The 19669-nt window shown below is 40.9% G+C and overlaps 1 protein-coding gene across 4 annotated transcripts in view; it reads left to right on the forward strand.

Moving 5' to 3' along the window:
• Positions 1-19669, forward strand: part of Fgf14 (fibroblast growth factor 14) — a 590038-nt gene that overhangs the window by 390541 nt on the left and 179828 nt on the right. Inside the window, exon 1 of one of the 4 annotated variants that reach the window (XM_004663393.2) lies at positions 8425-8801. The exons of the other annotated variants lie outside the window; for them this stretch is intronic. Coding sequence (XP_004663450.1) covers positions 8609-8801 — 193 coding nt within the window. The 5' untranslated portion in view covers positions 8425-8608. Of the gene's footprint in view, positions 1-8424; positions 8802-19669 lie in introns of those variants that run through there. 4 annotated transcript variants of the gene reach the window in all.

Here is a 19669-nt window from a genome sequence, read left to right on the forward strand (position 1 = left end):
AGAAAAAGAGAGAATGAGCACATCAGGGCCTCCAGCCACTGCAAATGAATTCCATACACATGTACCACCTTGTGCATCTGCCTTACATGGGTCCTGGGGAATCAAACCTGGGTTCTTTGGCTTTCAAGGCAAGTGGCTTAACCACTAAGTCGTCTCTCCAGCCCCATTAACACAACATTGATTTTACTAATTGAGGAACATGGAAATTCTCTCCAATGTCTAGTCCATTATTTTATTTCATTTTTTGTACTGTCTTAAAGTTTGATTTCTGTTTTTGATGATAGTCATTCTTACTGGGCTGTGATAGCATATCATTGTGGCTTTTATTTGTATTTTCTGGGTAACTATTCGTGCTGGCATTATCTTCATATGCTTACAGTAATTTGTGTATCTTGTTTTGAGAAATATTTCTTTAAATAATTTTCTCACCTTGAATCATATTTCATTATTTTTATTATTATATATATATTTTATTTTCTTGTATATTGTAGGCCCAAAGCCTGCATTTTAAGGTACTAATGGAAGCACATTCATATATATCCAGCTAAAAGTTCCCAGATCACTTTACTTTTTAAATTTTCAAATTTATTTGCATGTGTATGTGTGTGTTTGTGTATGTGTGGGTGTGCTAGGGATTCTTGTCACTACAAACAAAAGCTAGACATTGCTCCACTTTTGCATCTAGCTTACCTGGGTAGCTTAGGAATTGAACCTAGTATGGCAAGCTTGGGAAGCAAGCACCTGTAAGTGCTGAGCTATCTCCCTAGCCTATAGATCACTTTTCTTTCAAATTAAGTTCTGCTTCAGAATCAGTAACTTAGCTGCATGTCTCAGCATGTCTGTCTCTGTGTGTGTTTTGCATATTTGTGTACACATATATGTGAATCAATTTCACTAATATATGTTAATGCAAGGAAGACAATATAAATCAGAAGGTGACCATTCCAGGATCATGCAACAAAAATTAGCTATAACTTTAATTATAATTGAGGTTGTATTGTATGGGCACACAGAGTCATTGCACTGACATTACAGCGGGCATTTTTTTTCTCAAACCTTTGAGACATTGAGTAATATGCTGTATTTTTTTCTGTTGAGATAATACATTTAGAAACCTACTGATCTATTATAAAATTGATGACATCATCTGCCACTACTGTTTTAGAGTAAGGGAAGATAAATTAATAATCATAGCTCTGGAATGAATGCTATGGGAATTTTAAACTTATTTAATATAGAAAGATGAGAAACATTGACAATTTTTTGTCTCCTCAACTTATTAGCCAGGTTTTAAAATATACTAGGTTTTTAAAAACTAGACCATCTGTTTGTATCAATCTGGTATTGCTTCTATAGGAAAAAAAAATTCACAAGCTTTGGTACCAGTAGTTTTCACTTTTTCTTTATTGACTCAAAATATTAAGCAACAATAAAATTCCTTCCAGGATTTTTAATAGATGAAAGTCTGTTGCCTACAAGAAACACAGATATCCAGCATCTCTAATTAACAAGATTGTTGTTACACAATTTAATACAATCATTTAATTCTTAAAATCCTAAAACATTTCCATTCTTTTACATTTTTATTCTTTTAATTTAAAATAACTTGCAGAAAAAAATAAAAAAGATATGACTTTAAACTTGAACCATAGCAAGTAAGCATTTAATCTTAAGAAATTGAAAAAATAGTCCCCAATACATACTAATACCTCTTGTGTTTAAATGTTCTTCCTAATAACTGAAAAAATGGAAATGTACACCTATATTAACTACATACTCAGAATATCTTAAACATTTACAATTAGAAAGCATTTATTTGGAACAGAATGTGAAAACAATAGCCAATATACCATCTAATCCTGTTCAAGGTCACTGAAAGTTATTTTAGGATAATTTGATTGTAAAAATAAAATGCTAGATTCATGTTTTATCCTCAACTTAAAAAATGCTTAAGACTTTTAAAGGTGAGGAAACTAAAGGCACTCATGTGAGAATGGAATGAACCACTCAATGAATGAAGATGGCCAAAGCCGTGCTTGGCAAATATTGTGGAATATTTAATTACACTCTATCTGCACTTTCAATCTAGAACCAGTCAGAGAGAAAGAAACTGGAATAATAACCACAGTGATAGTGAAAGACTTTAAACCTTTTCACCCCAAATTATATAGCATCTAACCAAGACAAAAACTCAAAAGGCAAGTTGGAAGCACCTTCAGTAATGAGGTTAGTATCAGTAAGGATGTTTTGATGCGTATCCTCTCTTCCTTAGGATCCAGCTACTTTTGCGTTTGCAGATAGTGCTAAAATGTATGTTTACATCATGAAAATCTCTAGGATGAGTATAACAAACTTGTAAAGAGACATATCTATTAGGCCATGTGCCATTTGAAAGGGGAGGACACAGAATGTGGAAGGAAGTGAGGGCTGAATCATCATGAGCAGTAAAAAGTCCTCCCGGCTTCAAAGGGGATCAGCCTCACATTCTCCATAAAGCCGGGCTGACATTCAGAATGCAAGTCACAAGCTCTGTTCAGTTGCACCTAAGCCATCAGATAAGTGCTCTCTATATCTCACATAAGGGGTTGAGAGTGTGTGTAATCCAATGGAACTGTAGAGGTCTTGAGGCTTTACCAGGGATCATTCATCCCTGAAAGACAAGGCTAAGCAGGATTTTCTATTCCTCCCACTTGGTATTAATGGTCTGTCTGTCTACATGCCCACCCTCTTCATCTTTAGTAAACAATCCTTGCTGAGCACCTATTCTGTGTGGCACCACTTAAGCACTGGAATGTGGCAGTAAACATAGAAAAATTCTGCTTCCTTCCAGGCTTGTGTTTTGAAAAGAAGCTGGGCGTGGTGGGGCACATCTTTGATCCCAGCACTCGGGAGGCAGAGGTAGGAGGATCGCCTGAGTTCGAAGCCACCCTGAGACTACATAGTGAATTCCAGGTCAGCCTGGGCTAGAGTGAGACCCTACCTTGAAAAAGAAAAAAAAAAAAAAAAAAAAGAGGAAATAGGTAAAATAGGCAAGACAAATACATGTGACTTTAAAAACTGTAGGTACCATGTAGATCCAGGAAGCAGGAAAGCAAGTGGATGTGGTCTGTGCTTAAGGGTTGTGATCTTAGATAACCTGCAGACAAGCATGTAATCTAAGGAGATGAGTCAGACATTATAGAAACCATAAAAGTCATGGCATGGAGCGAACCAGGTGGGCTGCGGGCCAGCAAGTGGTGAGTGAGGGAAGAGAAACAGGCTGCAGAAGAACAAATGAAGGGGATAGAAAGGCATGCATCGTGCAGGCACCCATTCTCTCTCTCTCTCCTCTTTCTCTCTTTCTCTGTGTGTCTGTCTGTCACTAGTAAATAAGTAAATAAACAAAAATTTTTAAAAATCCCAGCAGTCTAGCTTGCTGTATAATGTATAAATGGTGATATAAGTATTATGGAAATCTTTAGAAGGGCCACTTATTGCTGTTTTAGTTGGAAATCATGGTAGACTGAGTAGTGAAAAGGTTTTTGTTTTTTGCAGTGAAGATATCTATAGTTGTTACCTAAGTCAGACTCTTAGCTTCAAAAAGGAAGAGACCAAAACCCATGTCCTTTAATTTTTTATTTGAAATTATTTAAAAATTTACTTAAAAAGCTATTGCCTCACCTACTACTGTTTTTTAAAATATTTATTATTTATTTGAGAGAGAAAAAGAGAGGGAGAGAGAGTGAAAGAGAGAGGGAGAAAGAAATTGAGAATGAATAAACCAGGGTCTTTAGCCACTGCAAATGACACATGCACCACCTTGTGCATCAGGCTTACGTGGAATCAAACCTGGGTCCATAGGCTTCACTGGCAAGTGCCTTAACTGCTAGGCCTTCTCCCCTGCCCATATAAATTTTGTTTTATTTTGATTATTGTGTTTTTTTGAGATAAGGTCTTGCTCTAGCCCAGGCTGACCTGGAAATCACTATGTAGTCACATAGTGGTGGCCTCAAACTCAACTCATGATGATCCTCCTGCCTCTGCCTTCCAAGTGCTGGGCACTACCATACCCAGCTTTGGAATGATGTATGTATGGTACTTCCCAATATGAAGAATATGTGTTTTCATAGATACAATGACCTCTGAGAGGTAGGGTGATATTTTTACTGGTAGTATTTTGGAAGTGAGAATGAGCTTATAGGGGTAAGTTCACAAGTCTAGCCAATACTGAGTAAAGTATGAATCTGGACTTCTTTCACCAAGACTTAATTTCTTATGGTTTTGATTAAAAATCTTGCCATGTATCTATTAAGAGAAAAGAGGAAATGTACCGGAAGATACATATATTTTGATATTAGAAACATTGAAATTGGAAAAAATGACTAAGGTGCAAATGAATGATGTAGAATGGAATTATTAGTACCTGCTGTTTTTGAACACTTTAGAACGGGTTCAGGCACTGTGCTAGGACATTTCCCAGAGATGAACAGATTCTGTTAGCTCCAGTTAAGAAATATGAACCTGGGGCTGAGTGTAACTAAAGGATCTCAATGGAGGTTGCCATACATTCCAGAAGTTGTAGACCTTCAGAACCAAGGGCATATGAAGTCAATCATACTCCTAACAGCCTGGTCAGGAACTATATACTTCAAGGCTTGCCTCCCTCCCTCCCTTTGTTACTTCCTTCCTTCATTCTTTCCTTCCTTCTTTCTTTCCTATCTTCCTTCATTTCTCCTTCCTTCCTTCCTTCCTTCCTTCCTTCCTTCCTTCCTTCCCTCCCTCCCTCCCTCCCTCCCTCCCTCCCTCCCTCCCTCCTTCCTTCCTTCCTTCCTTCCTTCCTTCCTTCCTTCCTTCCTTCTCTCCCTCTCTCCTCCACTCCCTCCTTCTTTTTCTTCCTTGCGTTCTTTCCCTTTTCTCAATAAAGTCAAAGGTGAAATTAACAACTCCCAGGAACTTCCCACATGAGCTTGGTCAGGTTTGTGTTCGCCGTCCAGAATCACGTTTCACTGTAGCTCCGCTCTCTTTCATCACAGCATAAGACAGCAGATGGCTCTCTTGCTTTTCCTTTCACTTCACTCTATCTGTAAACAGCCAAACAGCCATTGGGAGAGGTAAGAGGAAAACGCCAGGATTAGGCTAAAAGACCTTGATTATCCCAGTGCTGCTCCCCCGCCCCACCCACCCCTCACACTCCCTGAAAGTAGGAAGCCACTGAGAATAGAAAGGACCGCTTGAGGTTTGTGAAATTTACAGTCTGAATAGATGTCCTGAGACTCGGCTGCTCCCGGTGATGCGCCAGGGGTCGGAATTCAGCAAGAAAACAAGCATAGAGCATTTCTCCTTTATGGAAAAGCTGAAAGGCTTCATGCCCCAAGGTGTGTCATTACTGTCAGTGGAAGCTGTGAGGATTAATTTTCTTTCCATCTTAAAGAAAAAGACAGGAAAAAAAAAAAAAAAAAAAGCAGGAAACTGCTTTTAAGGGAGAAGAGTATCTGCGACCCTCACAGCCAGCATTTCCGGAGACAGCCTGGGGCTTAGGCGAGGAACGGGCAGGCAGGAGTCCTGTCCGTGGTGCTGAACCTCCACCTCCACCTCCACCTCGCTGGCGTGTGTGGAACTGGAGGGAAGTTTCCAACAAACCCCAAATCAGACCTCCTGCAATCAGGTCTGCCTGGAAAGGACCCAATCAAAGATTGTGGATTAAGAATTCAGCCTAAGAAAATGTCTGGAAAAAAAGTAACACTATTATAATAACAATAAGCTCACCACACTCTTTTCAAATTCATATAGTCTGCACACACACCCAAGAGTTTAGGCGATCCTGAAAACAAACGTGTGTGTGTGTGTGTGTGTGTGTGTGTGTGGTGTGTGTGTGTGTTTCAGTTGAGTTAGAAGGTCATTACCTTTACATTTGACATATCTGCAAACGAGATCACTACAAGAAGCCCTAGGTGAAACTGTTTGCTTCACTCATATAGTCACTTAGAATTTACTAATGAGAACTTCTCAATATCCAAGTGGCTTCTTTTCAGTGATGGCAGTCGGGAGCAATGAGTTCAGCGGGACTTCTTTTGGTGAATTAGGAGAAGTATTGATGCTTTCCCTTGGTCATTTTATCCATCCTGCCCATCTGTCTGTCATTCACCTTCCCTTTGTGAGCGGTAGACTGGTGACATGACTTCAACACAGTACAAAGGAGTTAATGTGCCACTTTCCCGCACTTACTTGCTATCTCTTGGGTGATGAGGGACTACCAATTTTTGTTGTTGTTGTTAAACTAGCTCTAGTATCTCCCTCTTAATAATAATGATATTCTGAAGATGTGATAGCAAAGTGAACAAAATAAACTCACAGGGCCTACCATGTAACATTAAATGTGATATACCTCACCCTAATGGTCAATACTAATTGACTGGACTCAAATCTGCACACTTCCATTAGATCCAGTGCTCTTTTCCAAATCCTTAGTTACCGAGTGGGTAGGATATAAGTAACGGCAGCTGAGGGATAAGTACTGCCTTGCACAGCGATGGTGGGTAAGTTGTGTAGAGTAATTTCCAGCCTCCCTGGCATCCACCCTGGGCTGCATTTCTCCTACTTGCACGGTCGTGAGGCTGGGCAGTACTTTCTGCCTATTCCAGAGACAAAAAGGAAGTGTGTTTTGGTGGCACTGTGCACTGTGAAGCTGTGTGTCTTTGAACCTCTCCTGTTCTTCTCCAGAACAGTCACTAGGGAAGATTTTTTTTTTTTTTTTATGACTCTCTCAGTGACCAAATGATTTTTCCTCCTCTGCCTCCAAAGCTGGATGGTGAGAAGTCTAGTTTGCGCATTCCTTTTTCTTTACCTACCTGGGTAAAGAGGGGAGAGAAATAGGAAAAGAGAGAGGAGGGAGGGAGGGAGGGAGAGAGAGAGGGAAAGAGAGAAAGAGAGAGACGCACACACAGAGAGAGAGACTCTCTGCTTTCCCTGGGATGTATCCTAGAAACCATACTCCGTGTTCATTCCAGCATGAAGTGTTTCCCCCTCAACCTCTTCACCTCCCTTTCACAGGTGCCCTCCATGGCTCTTGGACCTTCACATTTTCATTCACCCAAGACCATCACTGTCAGGGCACAGACAGGAGACAGAATGGAGGAGGCAGCAATCGTTACATTTGAATTTCAGACCCAGTTCAAGTGGCTTTGCTCCCCGGCAGAGCTCAGGGACGCCGAAAGCAGGCAGCTCCTGGTGGCCTGTTCCCAGCCTGGCATTCTTTTTTTTTTTTTTTTTTTTTTTTGCTTGTTTGTTTGTATGTTTCTGTCGATAGAATCCTATGACACCCTCTCTCCACCTCGGTATTTCTGCCCTGACTTATTCAATAGCCCCCCCCCACACACACCCCCTCGAAGCCGTGTCCTACTCCAGCTTCTGTCTGGAATCAATCGCAGCGGCGGCTGTCTGTCTCCTCTTTCTTGGGCCAGGGAGGGTATTTGGAAACAGGCTTCTCCACAACACACTGGAAAGATTTCTCCTCCTTTCTTTTTCCTTCTAATTGCTCCGTGTTGACGGTTCAAAACGGCAAACCTGCCCTTCCTGGCAGCAGAAGGGAGAGTCCAACAAGTTTGGGTGACTAGGTGAGGAGTGGAGGCGCCTCCCTCCCTGGGACACACTCTCTTCCCGCCTCCTCTGTGGGGTGGGGGGCTTTGGTGCCGAAGGCATTAACGGGAGCGCAGAAAGCTCCTCGCCCTTTAAAGGTTTTTCGGAGTTTTGTTGGACTAGGAGCCACGTTACGGCTCCAGAAGCTCAGAAACCAAAGAGCTCATATCCTCGGAGACCAAAGAGCTCACCTGGGAAAGAGCGCACCAGTATTCTCTCAATGCCACCTGCTTTGGTGGTGAGGCTTCGCACCCCACCCCCTGCGATTCATTTTAGCGTTCTCCTTTTATTATTTTAAGTCATTAGTATATAGAGACTTTTTTTTTTATTTCCGAAGATATACAAGGGAGGGGTCCACATAGGTGGTGGGGTGTGGACGGAGCGCTTTGATTAGGGATCCTTCATGGGGAGAAGATCGCTCTTTCCAGATGCTGATCTCCAAAGCACTTGACAATCACCGGCAGAAGGCAAGATCGGGAGGCGGCGGCGGCGGTGGCACCTGCCCGCGGGCAGCGCGAGCCGGGCTCTGAGACCTTCCCACCATTGCGCCCCAGACCCGCGGATGCTCTGATCCAGCGCCGTGACCCCCGCCGTCCAGCCAGCGGCCAGGAAGGAAGCGGTCTGCTGTTCCACCTCCTGCCTGGGAGGCGGGCAGGGCAAGAACGCAGAGTCTGTGGCGGTGGCGACCCCAGAAAGGGCTCCGGCGACGCGGGCAGTGGGCAGCGGTGCCCTCGCCTCGACACAGCTGGGCGGCGGCCACGACCCGCGGCTCCGCTTGCTCGCCCCTCTGCGCCCTGGGCGCATCCGCGAGCCTGGTCCCGCCATGGGTCCTACTTGGGACTGAGTCTTTCCAGCCCGGGCCAGACCAGAGCGCTCCTCCTTTGGCTTCCCCCGGGGGGCCAGCGGTGATCTGCGCCGCTCCTTTCCTTTCCCGTGCCCCCCGGCTCCCCTTCCTTCCGTCCCTTCCTCCCTGGGACCGGTTCCCCGGGCCACCATGGCCGCGGCCATCGCCAGCGGCTTGATCCGCCAGAAGCGGCAGGCGCGGGAGCAGCACTGGGACCGGCCGTCTGCCAGCAGGAGGCGGAGCAGCCCCAGCAAGAACCGTGGGCTCTGCAACGGCAACCTGGTGGATATCTTCTCCAAAGTGCGCATCTTCGGCCTCAAGAAGCGCAGGTTGCGGCGCCAAGGTCTGTGTGGGTCACTGTTGTAGGGAGGTGCGTCTGGGATCACTCCCGTCCTTCTCGCCTGGCTGGAGCCGCCTCGTGGTTCCTCTCCTTCCTCCCCTCACTCATCTTTTGTCCATCCATCCCCAGTGATCCATCTCCCTCCGGAGCGCCTGCCCAGGAAGCTGGCAATCTGCTCTCAGGCAACCTGTAGCCAGCCACTGGGAACTCAGCCCGCCCAGAAGCCCTCAAGTTAGCAGGCTCCTAGCTAGCTGGCTGGCTCTTGCCTTCCCAGTCTCTGGCGCGCAGGGTTCTAGAAAATGTTTTCTCCTATGAGGCCATTGGTATCCCCTGAGCACAGCCTCCGGGGGAGGTCGTCTTCCCTGCAAATACCTCGGTTTGGGCGCTCTGCCCCCGAGTCTGATTGGTGTCAGGAATGGCTGTGCCTGTGTCTGGCCTCATGGAGCCTCCCTGGTCTCTTTAATCCTCCTTGGTTCTCAGCATTTGGCTAAGGGGCCTCTCAGCCAGGACTGATGTAGTGAAGTGAGCGGCTGGGGGGCGTGCAAAACAAGGTCTGTAGCCCCACTGAGATTTACCAGAAAGATATAGTGAGCAGTACTGAGATCTCCGTCAAATCTTGGGATGGGGACAGAGACACGGGGAATCGAATGGTTCCAAACTGGGGAGGTGTGTCGGGAGAAGTATAAATTCCTGGTGTGTATGTAGAGTTCAGCTGACAAACTAAAAAAAAAAAAAATTGCATGGAACAAAACACTGTAAATGATATTATGATTATTGTTATTTAATTTGAGAAGCAACTGGTTCTCAGGTCTGACCTTCTCTAGCTGCCTTTAAGATGTCAGGGGCTCCACTCAGGAGACGGAGAGAGTCTGGCCTCTCCTGCTTCCCTTCCCCTCTGCGCCACTCTCCACTCAGTTCCAAAGGGCGGTTGTTTTAAGAGATATAGAGTGTTCTGAGGGAGACATGGTGATCGTTAGCTTTTCATGACCAGGTGGGTTTAGTAGGAAACAGAATATATTTACATTAACGGGTGTCTGTGTTTGCCCAGCATAATATATTCTCGGGGACCAGCTGTGTTTATTTTCAATGTCCTGTTGTTCCAAAGACAAGAAAGGGAAGCCTATGGTCTGGGTTTCTGTGTAGGTGTGTGTGTGAGTGTGTGTGTGTGTGTGTGTGTGTACCCACACGTTTACCAACTTATGATCAAAAAGTTTTCACGCATGTTATGTTTCAAGAGAAAATATTTAAAAGCTGATGGTGACAATAAGAAATCGAAGAAGACTTGCTCGTTGTATGAAGCTGAAAAGCCAAATCTCTGGGAAAAGTCAGAGTGAATGTTCTAAGGGAAATCCAGTCATATACGTACAGTAAGAGAAACTTCTTGTTGAACACCCGGGGGGGGGGGGACACGGGACAATGATTTTTCATACCAAGTGTTCATGCTATTAGGAAAAATGAATGTATTCTCACCTTAGCCTGCACTAGTAGACCTTTAGCCGGCAGCCCTTTGTGTTATGAGAAGAGCTCAACGTGCCTCGTCACCGTTGACACATGGGGTGCCACCTTGGCACGATTAGTATCCATGCCTTTCCTTTCATTTCATCAAATAGATCATCCCGGGAATATGGGTGTCACCACAGAGAGCTCTGAAGTTGCCACGGAGTTAAGATCCAATGAATAAATTCTCTCCAAAATAGTGTATTCTCATGCAAACGCTGGTTAAAGGTCGTGGTGTGCACTCTTGATTAGTAACAAGTGGATGACTGCGTCAGCGCAGACAAGGGACACTGGGTGACAAACCGCTTCGCATCTGACGGACCTTAGGATGGGTGGGGCGTACTCTTCTTCAAGTGTAGATAGGTAACTATGATAGTCGATTTCTCTGTTTTCAACACTGACGGCTCCCTTAGTATATTCATGAATCTGAGATGATACACACACCTCAAAGGTCTATAATAAAAGTCCCTCAGGGTCATGTGCCACCTGATTTTGGTAGGGAAATGGAAGGAAAGGAGAGAGGAAATTTCATCAGAATCTTTTGTACTGTTTTTAATCCCATCATATAAAGAAGCACATTAATTTTTTTTAGTACAGAAAAGTATAGCCCTTTGGTATCAGACAGAAATTATTATTTAGTGTTACTATTTTAAGAAAAAAATCAAAACTTTATAGTATATAAATTAAATAGCAATATATAATATGACCATGAATATATGAAATTATATGTAATTATTACTTTATTTCTTAAATGCAATTTTGGGAAAATATTGGGCACATATTTGATCATATACTACTTGCATGCGAGATGCCCCCAGGAAGCTTTTAAAATCTGATTTATTAATAAAAGCATACAACTTTAAGTGTGGCAGTGTCATATATCTTGAAAATCATTAATTTGACAAATAATAATTAAAAGCTTGTTGTGTGACAGGCCCCATGAGAGGTTTACATAGATATATTGGTGATTATAACATATGAAGTTCCTCATACCCTGGAGCTCAAAAACACGGGCCAGAAGGTCACCTCACATGAGGCAGGACGGAAGTCAGAAAGGCACCAAATTGAAAGTTCTGCACACTTGCAGGTGTAGAACACTGGCCCATGGAGGACTGACAGGGGATACATCTAGTGATATGAAGTAGCAGATGGTTCATACTAGAGCCCCAGGTCTAGAACTGAAGCACAGATGAATGTCGTGGCTTCTGAAGAGGCAGAAAGTGCCATAGGTGTGTAACGACCTGCAGGTGGGAAAAATCAGTCCACTGGTAGAAGCAAATAGGATAGAAACCTGAAGAACGCCATCTAGTAGGATGCACATTGGCACATTTGCAAACAGGACAGAGAATAGCCCCACATCCTATGTTTTGGAGAAGGATAGCAAACATTTATTAATTTTCTTTCTCTTTAATACTTTATTTTCTGCACCTGGTTGCACATGCGTGTAACAGCACTAGGGAGGTGAAGGCAGGAGGATTAGTAGTTCAAGGCCAACTCAGACCATGCATGCGTAACCCTGTCTCAAAAATTAAAATAAATATTCCAGTAGGTAGTAATTTATTCCTTGCAAAGTGTTTCAAGTTGGTGCCCTAACCCTTACTTCCCACAGAGCAGTGATTTTTGGATCAGGTGACATGATCTTGTGAAAGATGGAAATCTGTAGCATGGCTACTAGTGGTGATGATATGAACCACAGTTCTACATCCCTGTTTTTCTTTCTCTACCCTTGGCCACAACTGCAGATTTCAAACACAACCTAGTATCCTGCCAATTAGCCTTAGGTTTCCAACTCCTTGCGTATGAGTGTGCATGTGTGTGCGTGCATGCTTGCTTTACTCTGTGCCTAGAATCTTCTTTCTACTTCTACGTTCACCTCTTGGGAATTAACTCTGCCTCTGAAAGCTCAGGGGAAATGCCATCTCCTTTGAGAAGTCTTGTTGCATGAGATTAAAATGACCCTACCATGGCATTTCAGAATTTGTTATTGCTGTGTGTACCTGATAACAGTTACTCAGCATTCACTGTCGTATAGCTATATACCAGAAACAAAGTCTCTGGTTTCTGAATCTTCATATTCTCTCAAATTTTGATAGAATATCACCCTAGTCTTGGGTGTTCATCACTGTCCTGGCACTAGAGGGAAAGTGTGGAATATCAAGAGGGCCTATGCTGAAGACCTGTCTTTGAACCTCAGTGTTCTAAGCATATCAAGCTAAATACAAAGGTGCTTTCCACATTTTTATGCCTTTGGACTTTCCCTTAGCAAGTCAGTTGTCCTTTTTAAAAATGGGGTTATAGTGTGAGTTTCTTTGAGTTATTCACTAGAAAGCAAGAATATCAACAACCTCATTTTAAGTCTATTTATAAATTAAAAACATTTAAAGAATATATTGTTTTGTCTAGAGAAAAGAAAACACAGGAGGAAGTCAACAGTTTGAACATAGTTTCATCATTTAGAATCTTAAAACAATAAAAACTAAAAAGTGAAGACAATTAGAAATAATTAACACCTTATCCTGAAGTATTACATCTTTATTATGAAACAATGAGAAACTTGACTCTGTAGAAGAATAATAGTCTTTCAAAATCTTTAGCGAAGCTCTTGTTATTTACTGTTGTGTTTTGCTGCTGAAGGTCACAGAAACCATGGAATTTGTGTATGCTTAGTGAGTGTGAGTTTCCTCCCAACACATCTTACCAAATATAAATTGCAGGATGCCATAAGAAATAAAGAATGAGAAAAGAGCTTCTTATTATATGTTTGCAAGTTGATATGTAATATTAATGAAACAGAAATGTATGCATTCTTATATGAACAAAGCTGTGTGGTAATGAAATAAATGCTCTTTTAGCTGTTTAGGTCAAACTAAGAAAAAAGAACATTTTCCCCTCAAAAATACATTCCTTTCAGGTATTTTTATCCTGATGTTTAAGACCATAGAAGTCTTCCTACACATATTAAAAAATATTTTTATTTATTTATTTGTAAGCAGACATAGAAGACAGAGAGAAAAAGAGAGAGGGAGAGAGAGAGAGAGAGCGAGAGAGAGAGAGAGAATGTGTATGCTGGGGCCTCCAGCCACTGCTACCAATGAACTGCAGATGCATGCACCACTGTGAATCTGGCTTTATGTGGGGGGAATTGAACCTGGTCATTAATCATTGAGACATCTCTCCAGCCCCAGAATGTGTAGCCTAGGGTGGCCTTGAACTCCTCATCCTCCTGCCTCTACCTCTTCAACACTTTCCAATTGGTGTGCGCTACCACAACTGGCCTCCTACATATATTTTGATAACACCTGTTTGCTAACTTTGATGATCCAAATTCTATTTTTGTTGTATTATGGCTGCATAAAATTATGCATTTTCTCACTGAAACATTTAGTTTTTCAAAAGAAAAAGAAATGTTTAGCAATACAGGGTCTAAATGAGAGATTTTATGGAAATAGTACTGAAACGATGAGAGAAACATTAAAGACATAAAAGGAATTCATTGTTTTCTTATGTACTTTTTGTGACTTAGGTGCTTTCTATAGGCTTCCAACAGGCATTATTGCTTTATTGATGCAGCTAAATGTAATGTAGCTTACTACTTAGGCTAGATGTCATTAAAATAAGATGGTTTTGGCCAGGGGGATGGCTTAGCCATTAAGGTTCTTGCCTGCAAAACCAAAGGACCTAGGTTCAATCCCCCAGGACCCCTGTAAGCCAGATGTACAAGGTGGCACATGTGTCTGGAATTCATCTGCAGCAATGGGAAGCCCTGCTCTGCCCATTCTGTTTCTTTCTTTCCTTGCTTCTCTCTCTGTGTCCCTCAAATAAATAAATAAGAATTAAAAAATAAGATTTTTTTTTTTTTCAGTTGACTTGTATTCCCAGAGGGACTTGAGTTTACATACACATAGTAAATAGCTAACTCATCATGGTCAACTATCTGGTTAAGAAATCCTATGCCTTTTTTTAAAATTTTTTAAAAAAATTTTTATTTATTTATTTATTTGAGAGTGACAGACACAGAGAGAAAGACAGATAGAGGGAGAGAGAGAGAATGGGCGCGCCAGGGCTTCCAACCTCTGCAAATGAACTCCAGACACATGCGCCCCCTTGTGCATCTGGCTAACATGGGACCTGGGGAACCGAGCCTTGAACCGGGGTCCTTAGGCTTCACAGGCAAGCACTTAACCGCTAAGCCATCTCTCCAGCCCGCCTTTTTTTTTTTTTTTTAAAGAATGGTTTGACAGATACTAAACCTTTTCATGTACCCACTCTCAATCTGAGTTTACCATAATGAGCTACATATTTCACTTTATTCATATATCAAGTTGGCATAATGTTTTAGGATTTTTGCATTCAATCCTAGTCTATTTTTAGGTTTAACATTCAGTTTTAAAATATTTTATTATTATTTTCAATTAAATTTATTTCTATAATTGATAAAAATATAGACTATACATGCTAATGGGGTACCACATGGTATACATGTGTTTGTGTATTTTTCTTGGTAATGCTGCGGATTGAACCCAGGGCCTTTCACGTGCTAGACAAGTGGACACTACTATGCTACCTACTCTGCCTTTTAATTATGTTTACTTTTGAGGCACAGTCTCATCAAGTGGCCCAGATTTGCCTGGAACTCACTCAAATATTCCTGGGAGATTTTCAAATTTCTGTTCTCCTGCCTCACTTTTCTTATGCTTATGCTTAAACTTGTGCTGCCAGGGCCCAGCCTGGGTAATATTTTTATGCGTATATACTTTTTGTCATGTTTAATTTAGAATAAGCCTATATAACTCCACAAATATGTATTCTTCCTTTATGATAGAAAAAAAAAAACCTTTCTGCTTAGTTTTTAAAATTCATAGCACACTACTGTATCATCTATAGTCAATTTACTCTGCAATGGCTCAGCAGAACTTCTTTCTCCTATCAAAACTAAATTAGTACCCATTGAGAAGCCTTCCACCACCCCGTCTCCTTATCTTCTTGTAAATGGCATTGTACTGTAAACTCCTAGGGAACTTTGGCATTTTTGCTTATATGAGTGAGACCCTATAGTAAGTACTAAACTTCCTGTGCTGGACTTACTGCATATAACATAATTACATCCTGTCCTTTATGTTGTCACAACTGACAGGGGTCCATTCATTTTTAAGGCTGAATAGTATTCCAGTGTGTATAAGTACCGGATTTTCTTTATTCACTCATCAGGGGATGGATACTTAAATTGTTTCCATTTCTTGACTATTGTTAACAATACAACAATGAACACGGGAATACAGATATCTTCCATTTCTTTCTAATGTTACTTTGAAAATAGTTTCTCTCAAGCTAGTTATGAACCTTCCCTTCCTCCATAAAAATTCTTCTAAATTATATTTGCTTAACTTTTGAACCTGACAGGAGTTGAAAAGAAATGTTTTGTTCATTAATGTACCCATTTAGTCGTGAAAAGCCTTGGTTTCTTCCTAGTTACACTCTTCCTAAATGATGAGCAAGTTTAGATAAAAAGAGCTACAACAGTTACTGTCTCATTGTAGGTACAAAATACCTGCCCAGAAGCAGTTGATTGGAGGAAAGGATTGATTTTGGCTTACAGTTTCAAGGAGAAGTTTAATCATGGTGGGAAAAGCCTCACCAAGAGACAGTTGGGGTACTGCATGTTGTCACAGCAACAAGAAAGAAGAATCCACAAGAACAAGCTGGGGCACTGAACACTTGGTAGGCTGGGCTAACCTACCTCAAGGTCACCCTCAGTGACCTACCTCTTCCAGTAAGGCTCCATCTTCCACAGGTTCCACCACTTTCCCAAATTGTCATTCCCTGGAGACCATGTATCCAAAATACATAAGGCTATGGTGTATATTTCAGATATTAAATTTCTACAGGGACTATTATGCATCATAACCTGTATATGATTCTAAAATATTGTTATTTTAACACACAAAGAAAAAAAAAACCCAGTAATGGCAACGGCCTCAAATATATGAGAGCACTATAGAGAGGTTAACGTATCTTAAAAGCCAGGGCTGTCGTAACTGGCACACAACTCTCTCAGGGGCTCCCTACAATGATCCCAGTATTCATATTAAGAAACTCAGATCACACGGCTTTGTCATCGTTTACTGTTTCATGGCGTGAGAGATCCACATAGGGGGCGGTGCAAAAGTAGACAAAGATTCTAAGCTATTTTTTTTTCAGTGTTGCTTACTTATTATTTAGGAAAATGTCTCCTTTAATAAGACTGTACCATTTTGTGAAAGACTCCTTTGTATGGAATGCATTTCAGCTTCTGCTTTGAGGGTTCTTTTATGATGGGATTGATAGGGAGTCATTCATGGGACTCCAGAGGACAGTCCGTTAGGAGTCAGTGCTTCACTGGCGTAGTACTAACCCATATCTGCCTTTCGGTGTCTTCTTATCCCCAAACATTTGCAATGTTTCGTTCATTTATGACATCATAAATGTTTTACTGATGGAAGTCACATTATTCCATTGGGTGATAACAAGTGCTTCACATATTCATCTGTCAATGAGATTAATAGTAATCCAATGGCCATTTGTATTGCAAAAGTGATCCAATTTCAATTGTGGTAATACCATATCATTAACTTTAAGAATGTTAAAAAGTTTGCCCCAAAGTAGAGAATATTTTGGGAACTCTGAGAAAGAATAGAAAAGAAATATACATCCTGTACAAAGCCATTGTTTTTGCATAGGCATGTAACTTTGATTTTTCAGAATATATGGGGACGACAGGTAATGGTGTGATCTATTTAATAAAATGAAGATTTTACTTGTTACATAATATATTCTGTGACAAATATTTTATTACCTTTCATTCATTCTTCTGAATATGTGTTCAAAATATTTTTCATTTCTAATAAGTTGCTTTGTTGATTATATTCTTTTTGGACTTATTTTACATGACAGGATGATATGAATCAGCATGAACATGGGGTCACAAATTACCATCAAAATTACATATGGTCAAAAATCTAGTTATCATGTATCACTCCATTTTTTGTAGTTATTACATTGTTTCATAAACCTTGTCTAATAAGTTCACATTATCTTATTCTTTATACTGATTCTAGAAAAACATAATCTAGACATGTCCAGCTGATTTCCAAATTGCATTATACACTTATAGAAAGTGCTCCTGACAAAGCTAGTTATATGCAAGGCTGAGGTCTCTTATTGAGTTATATTCTCCAACTCTTCTTGTTCCCGACCTGACATGGTAAACCTAGCAAGGTAGTCCAGTGACCCACTCACTTTGTACTGACAACCACACATCTGTTTGGCACTGAGGGGAAGTGTACAGACTCTGAATGGATCCTCCTTCAGACTCCAAGCAAATACCTTCAAGTGAACCCTTGTTCATGTTTTAAAAATCTATCTCCACTTGACTAAACCATATTTCCTAAGTTCTTTCTCTTCAAATTTATAAGTGCTCCCCATCCTCACTATCAATGACATCCTCACTTATACTTCTGTGAAAAAGTAGAAGTACCGGTAGTCAGAAGCTCATTACCACTTGCTCCACAATGGCTTGTAGAAGCCTGTCTCATAGTCCAGGTATCCGCTCCTCTTTTCTTATAGTGAACGTAGGGTTGAGTCCTTACTGCTGCAGTCTGAGGTCCTGTCTCCTGTGTGGGCTCATCACCACTATCATTTTATCTCTCATTCAGCCACACAATAGCCACAAGCTATTGCAAGATACTTACTACAATATAAAAGCATGTGATAACATATCCCAAATTCAAGAGAATGGTCTCATTGATCATATATTATTATGAATTTCATCAATTATGTCATTGGTAAAATATCCTGTAAGTGAAACCTCAACTCCTCTCCTCATTTTCTCTCTCCTTTCACCATTTCTCCTATTTGCACAGCATTGGACATTCAAATGTTCACAACAAAATTTTTACTTTTTATTGTAATGTATGTAAGATTAGCATCAAATACTTTTAACTTATCATTGATGACATAAAAACCCTTCATGTAATCAGATCTTCATAGTTAAGCTGAATGTGAATTCTTTGATTTGCTTATTTTTTTGACACAAGAGTTTTGCTTGTGGCCCTACCTGGCCTGTTACTGTTTATGAAACCCAGGCTTGCCTCGAATTTGTGGCAATCCTCCTACTCAGCCTCTCAAGTGCTGGATCATAGTTATGTACCAACATACCTGGGTGTAGGAGGTAGTTGAGTATCAAAGGATTATTAGGGTTATCAGTCTCCATGATGAGACTAGATCTTCCAAGCACTACTGTCACTTCAGGGCTGTCATTAAAAGGCAATGACTGGCGTTTCCTTAAGTGAGAAGAATATTCTTTTCAACGTAATCATTTGTGTTTGTCTCTGTAGTACATACAGAAAACTCTAAATGGTCTTTATAAATATCAGTCTTAATCTTTTGTCTTTGTATTGACATATAAAAGATTTGTTACCAGGAATAACATTTCCACTTTTATTTATTTATTTGAAAGCAGAGGGTGGGGGAGTAGAGTGATGGAGAGATATAGAGAATGGGCATGTCAGGGCCTCCAGCCACTGTAAACAAATTCCAGATGCATGTTACACTGTGCATCTGGCTTTACATGGGTCCTGGGGAATCAAACTCAGGTTGTTAGGCTTTGTCTCCAGTTTAGGAATAACATTTTTAAGCTCTTTAATTGCCATCACATCAAGTAATTATTTGTCAAATTAAAATATTTAATTTGTTCAATGATAAAGATCACTTAAATTCAAGCATTATATAGAAAGAAATGCTTTAGAATGAATCATTTAACACAGTTTGTTTTCATTATGTGGAATGTTTTCCATGATACAATTATTTTTTGTGTCTGAGGATTTCAACTAATGTAACCTTTCCTCATATCCATGTATTGTATGCAGATGCATAGTTACGTTCTCTATTGAAAAAGTTAAGGGAATATTTTTACTTTAATCTTCTTCTTTTCTTTTCTCTCTTTTTTTTTGGTCTGATTGACTAAAGAATTCTAGTGTAGAGAAATAACATTAAGCAGGTAAGTAGAGTTTGTATATCAACTCATAGTCAATTCTATTATTTCTTGTGAAGGGGAAACACTGGGTTGAGTTGCTACTCCACAAATATGGTGTCTTTTCTCAGGAAACTCTGAGTGTGGGGTAGGCAGCTGTTTCCTAATTTGCTTTCTCCCAACCCTGACAATCCTCTCTCTTTTTGTGAAGATCTTTAAAACAGACAGAATCTCATTGCTTAATGTCTTTTTATTCCACTGCATGCCTCATTTCATCTCTCTGAATTTCTGTAAATAATTCCTTCTTATCCTTGGATACATCATGCCCTTTAAATATTTGTTCATGGCTTTTCCATCTTTCTTACCA

Source organism: Jaculus jaculus, chromosome 3 (assembly GCF_020740685.1).
Source record: "Jaculus jaculus isolate mJacJac1 chromosome 3, mJacJac1.mat.Y.cur, whole genome shotgun sequence".
In the NCBI taxonomy this organism is placed as follows: domain Eukaryota; kingdom Metazoa; phylum Chordata; class Mammalia; order Rodentia; family Dipodidae; genus Jaculus; species Jaculus jaculus.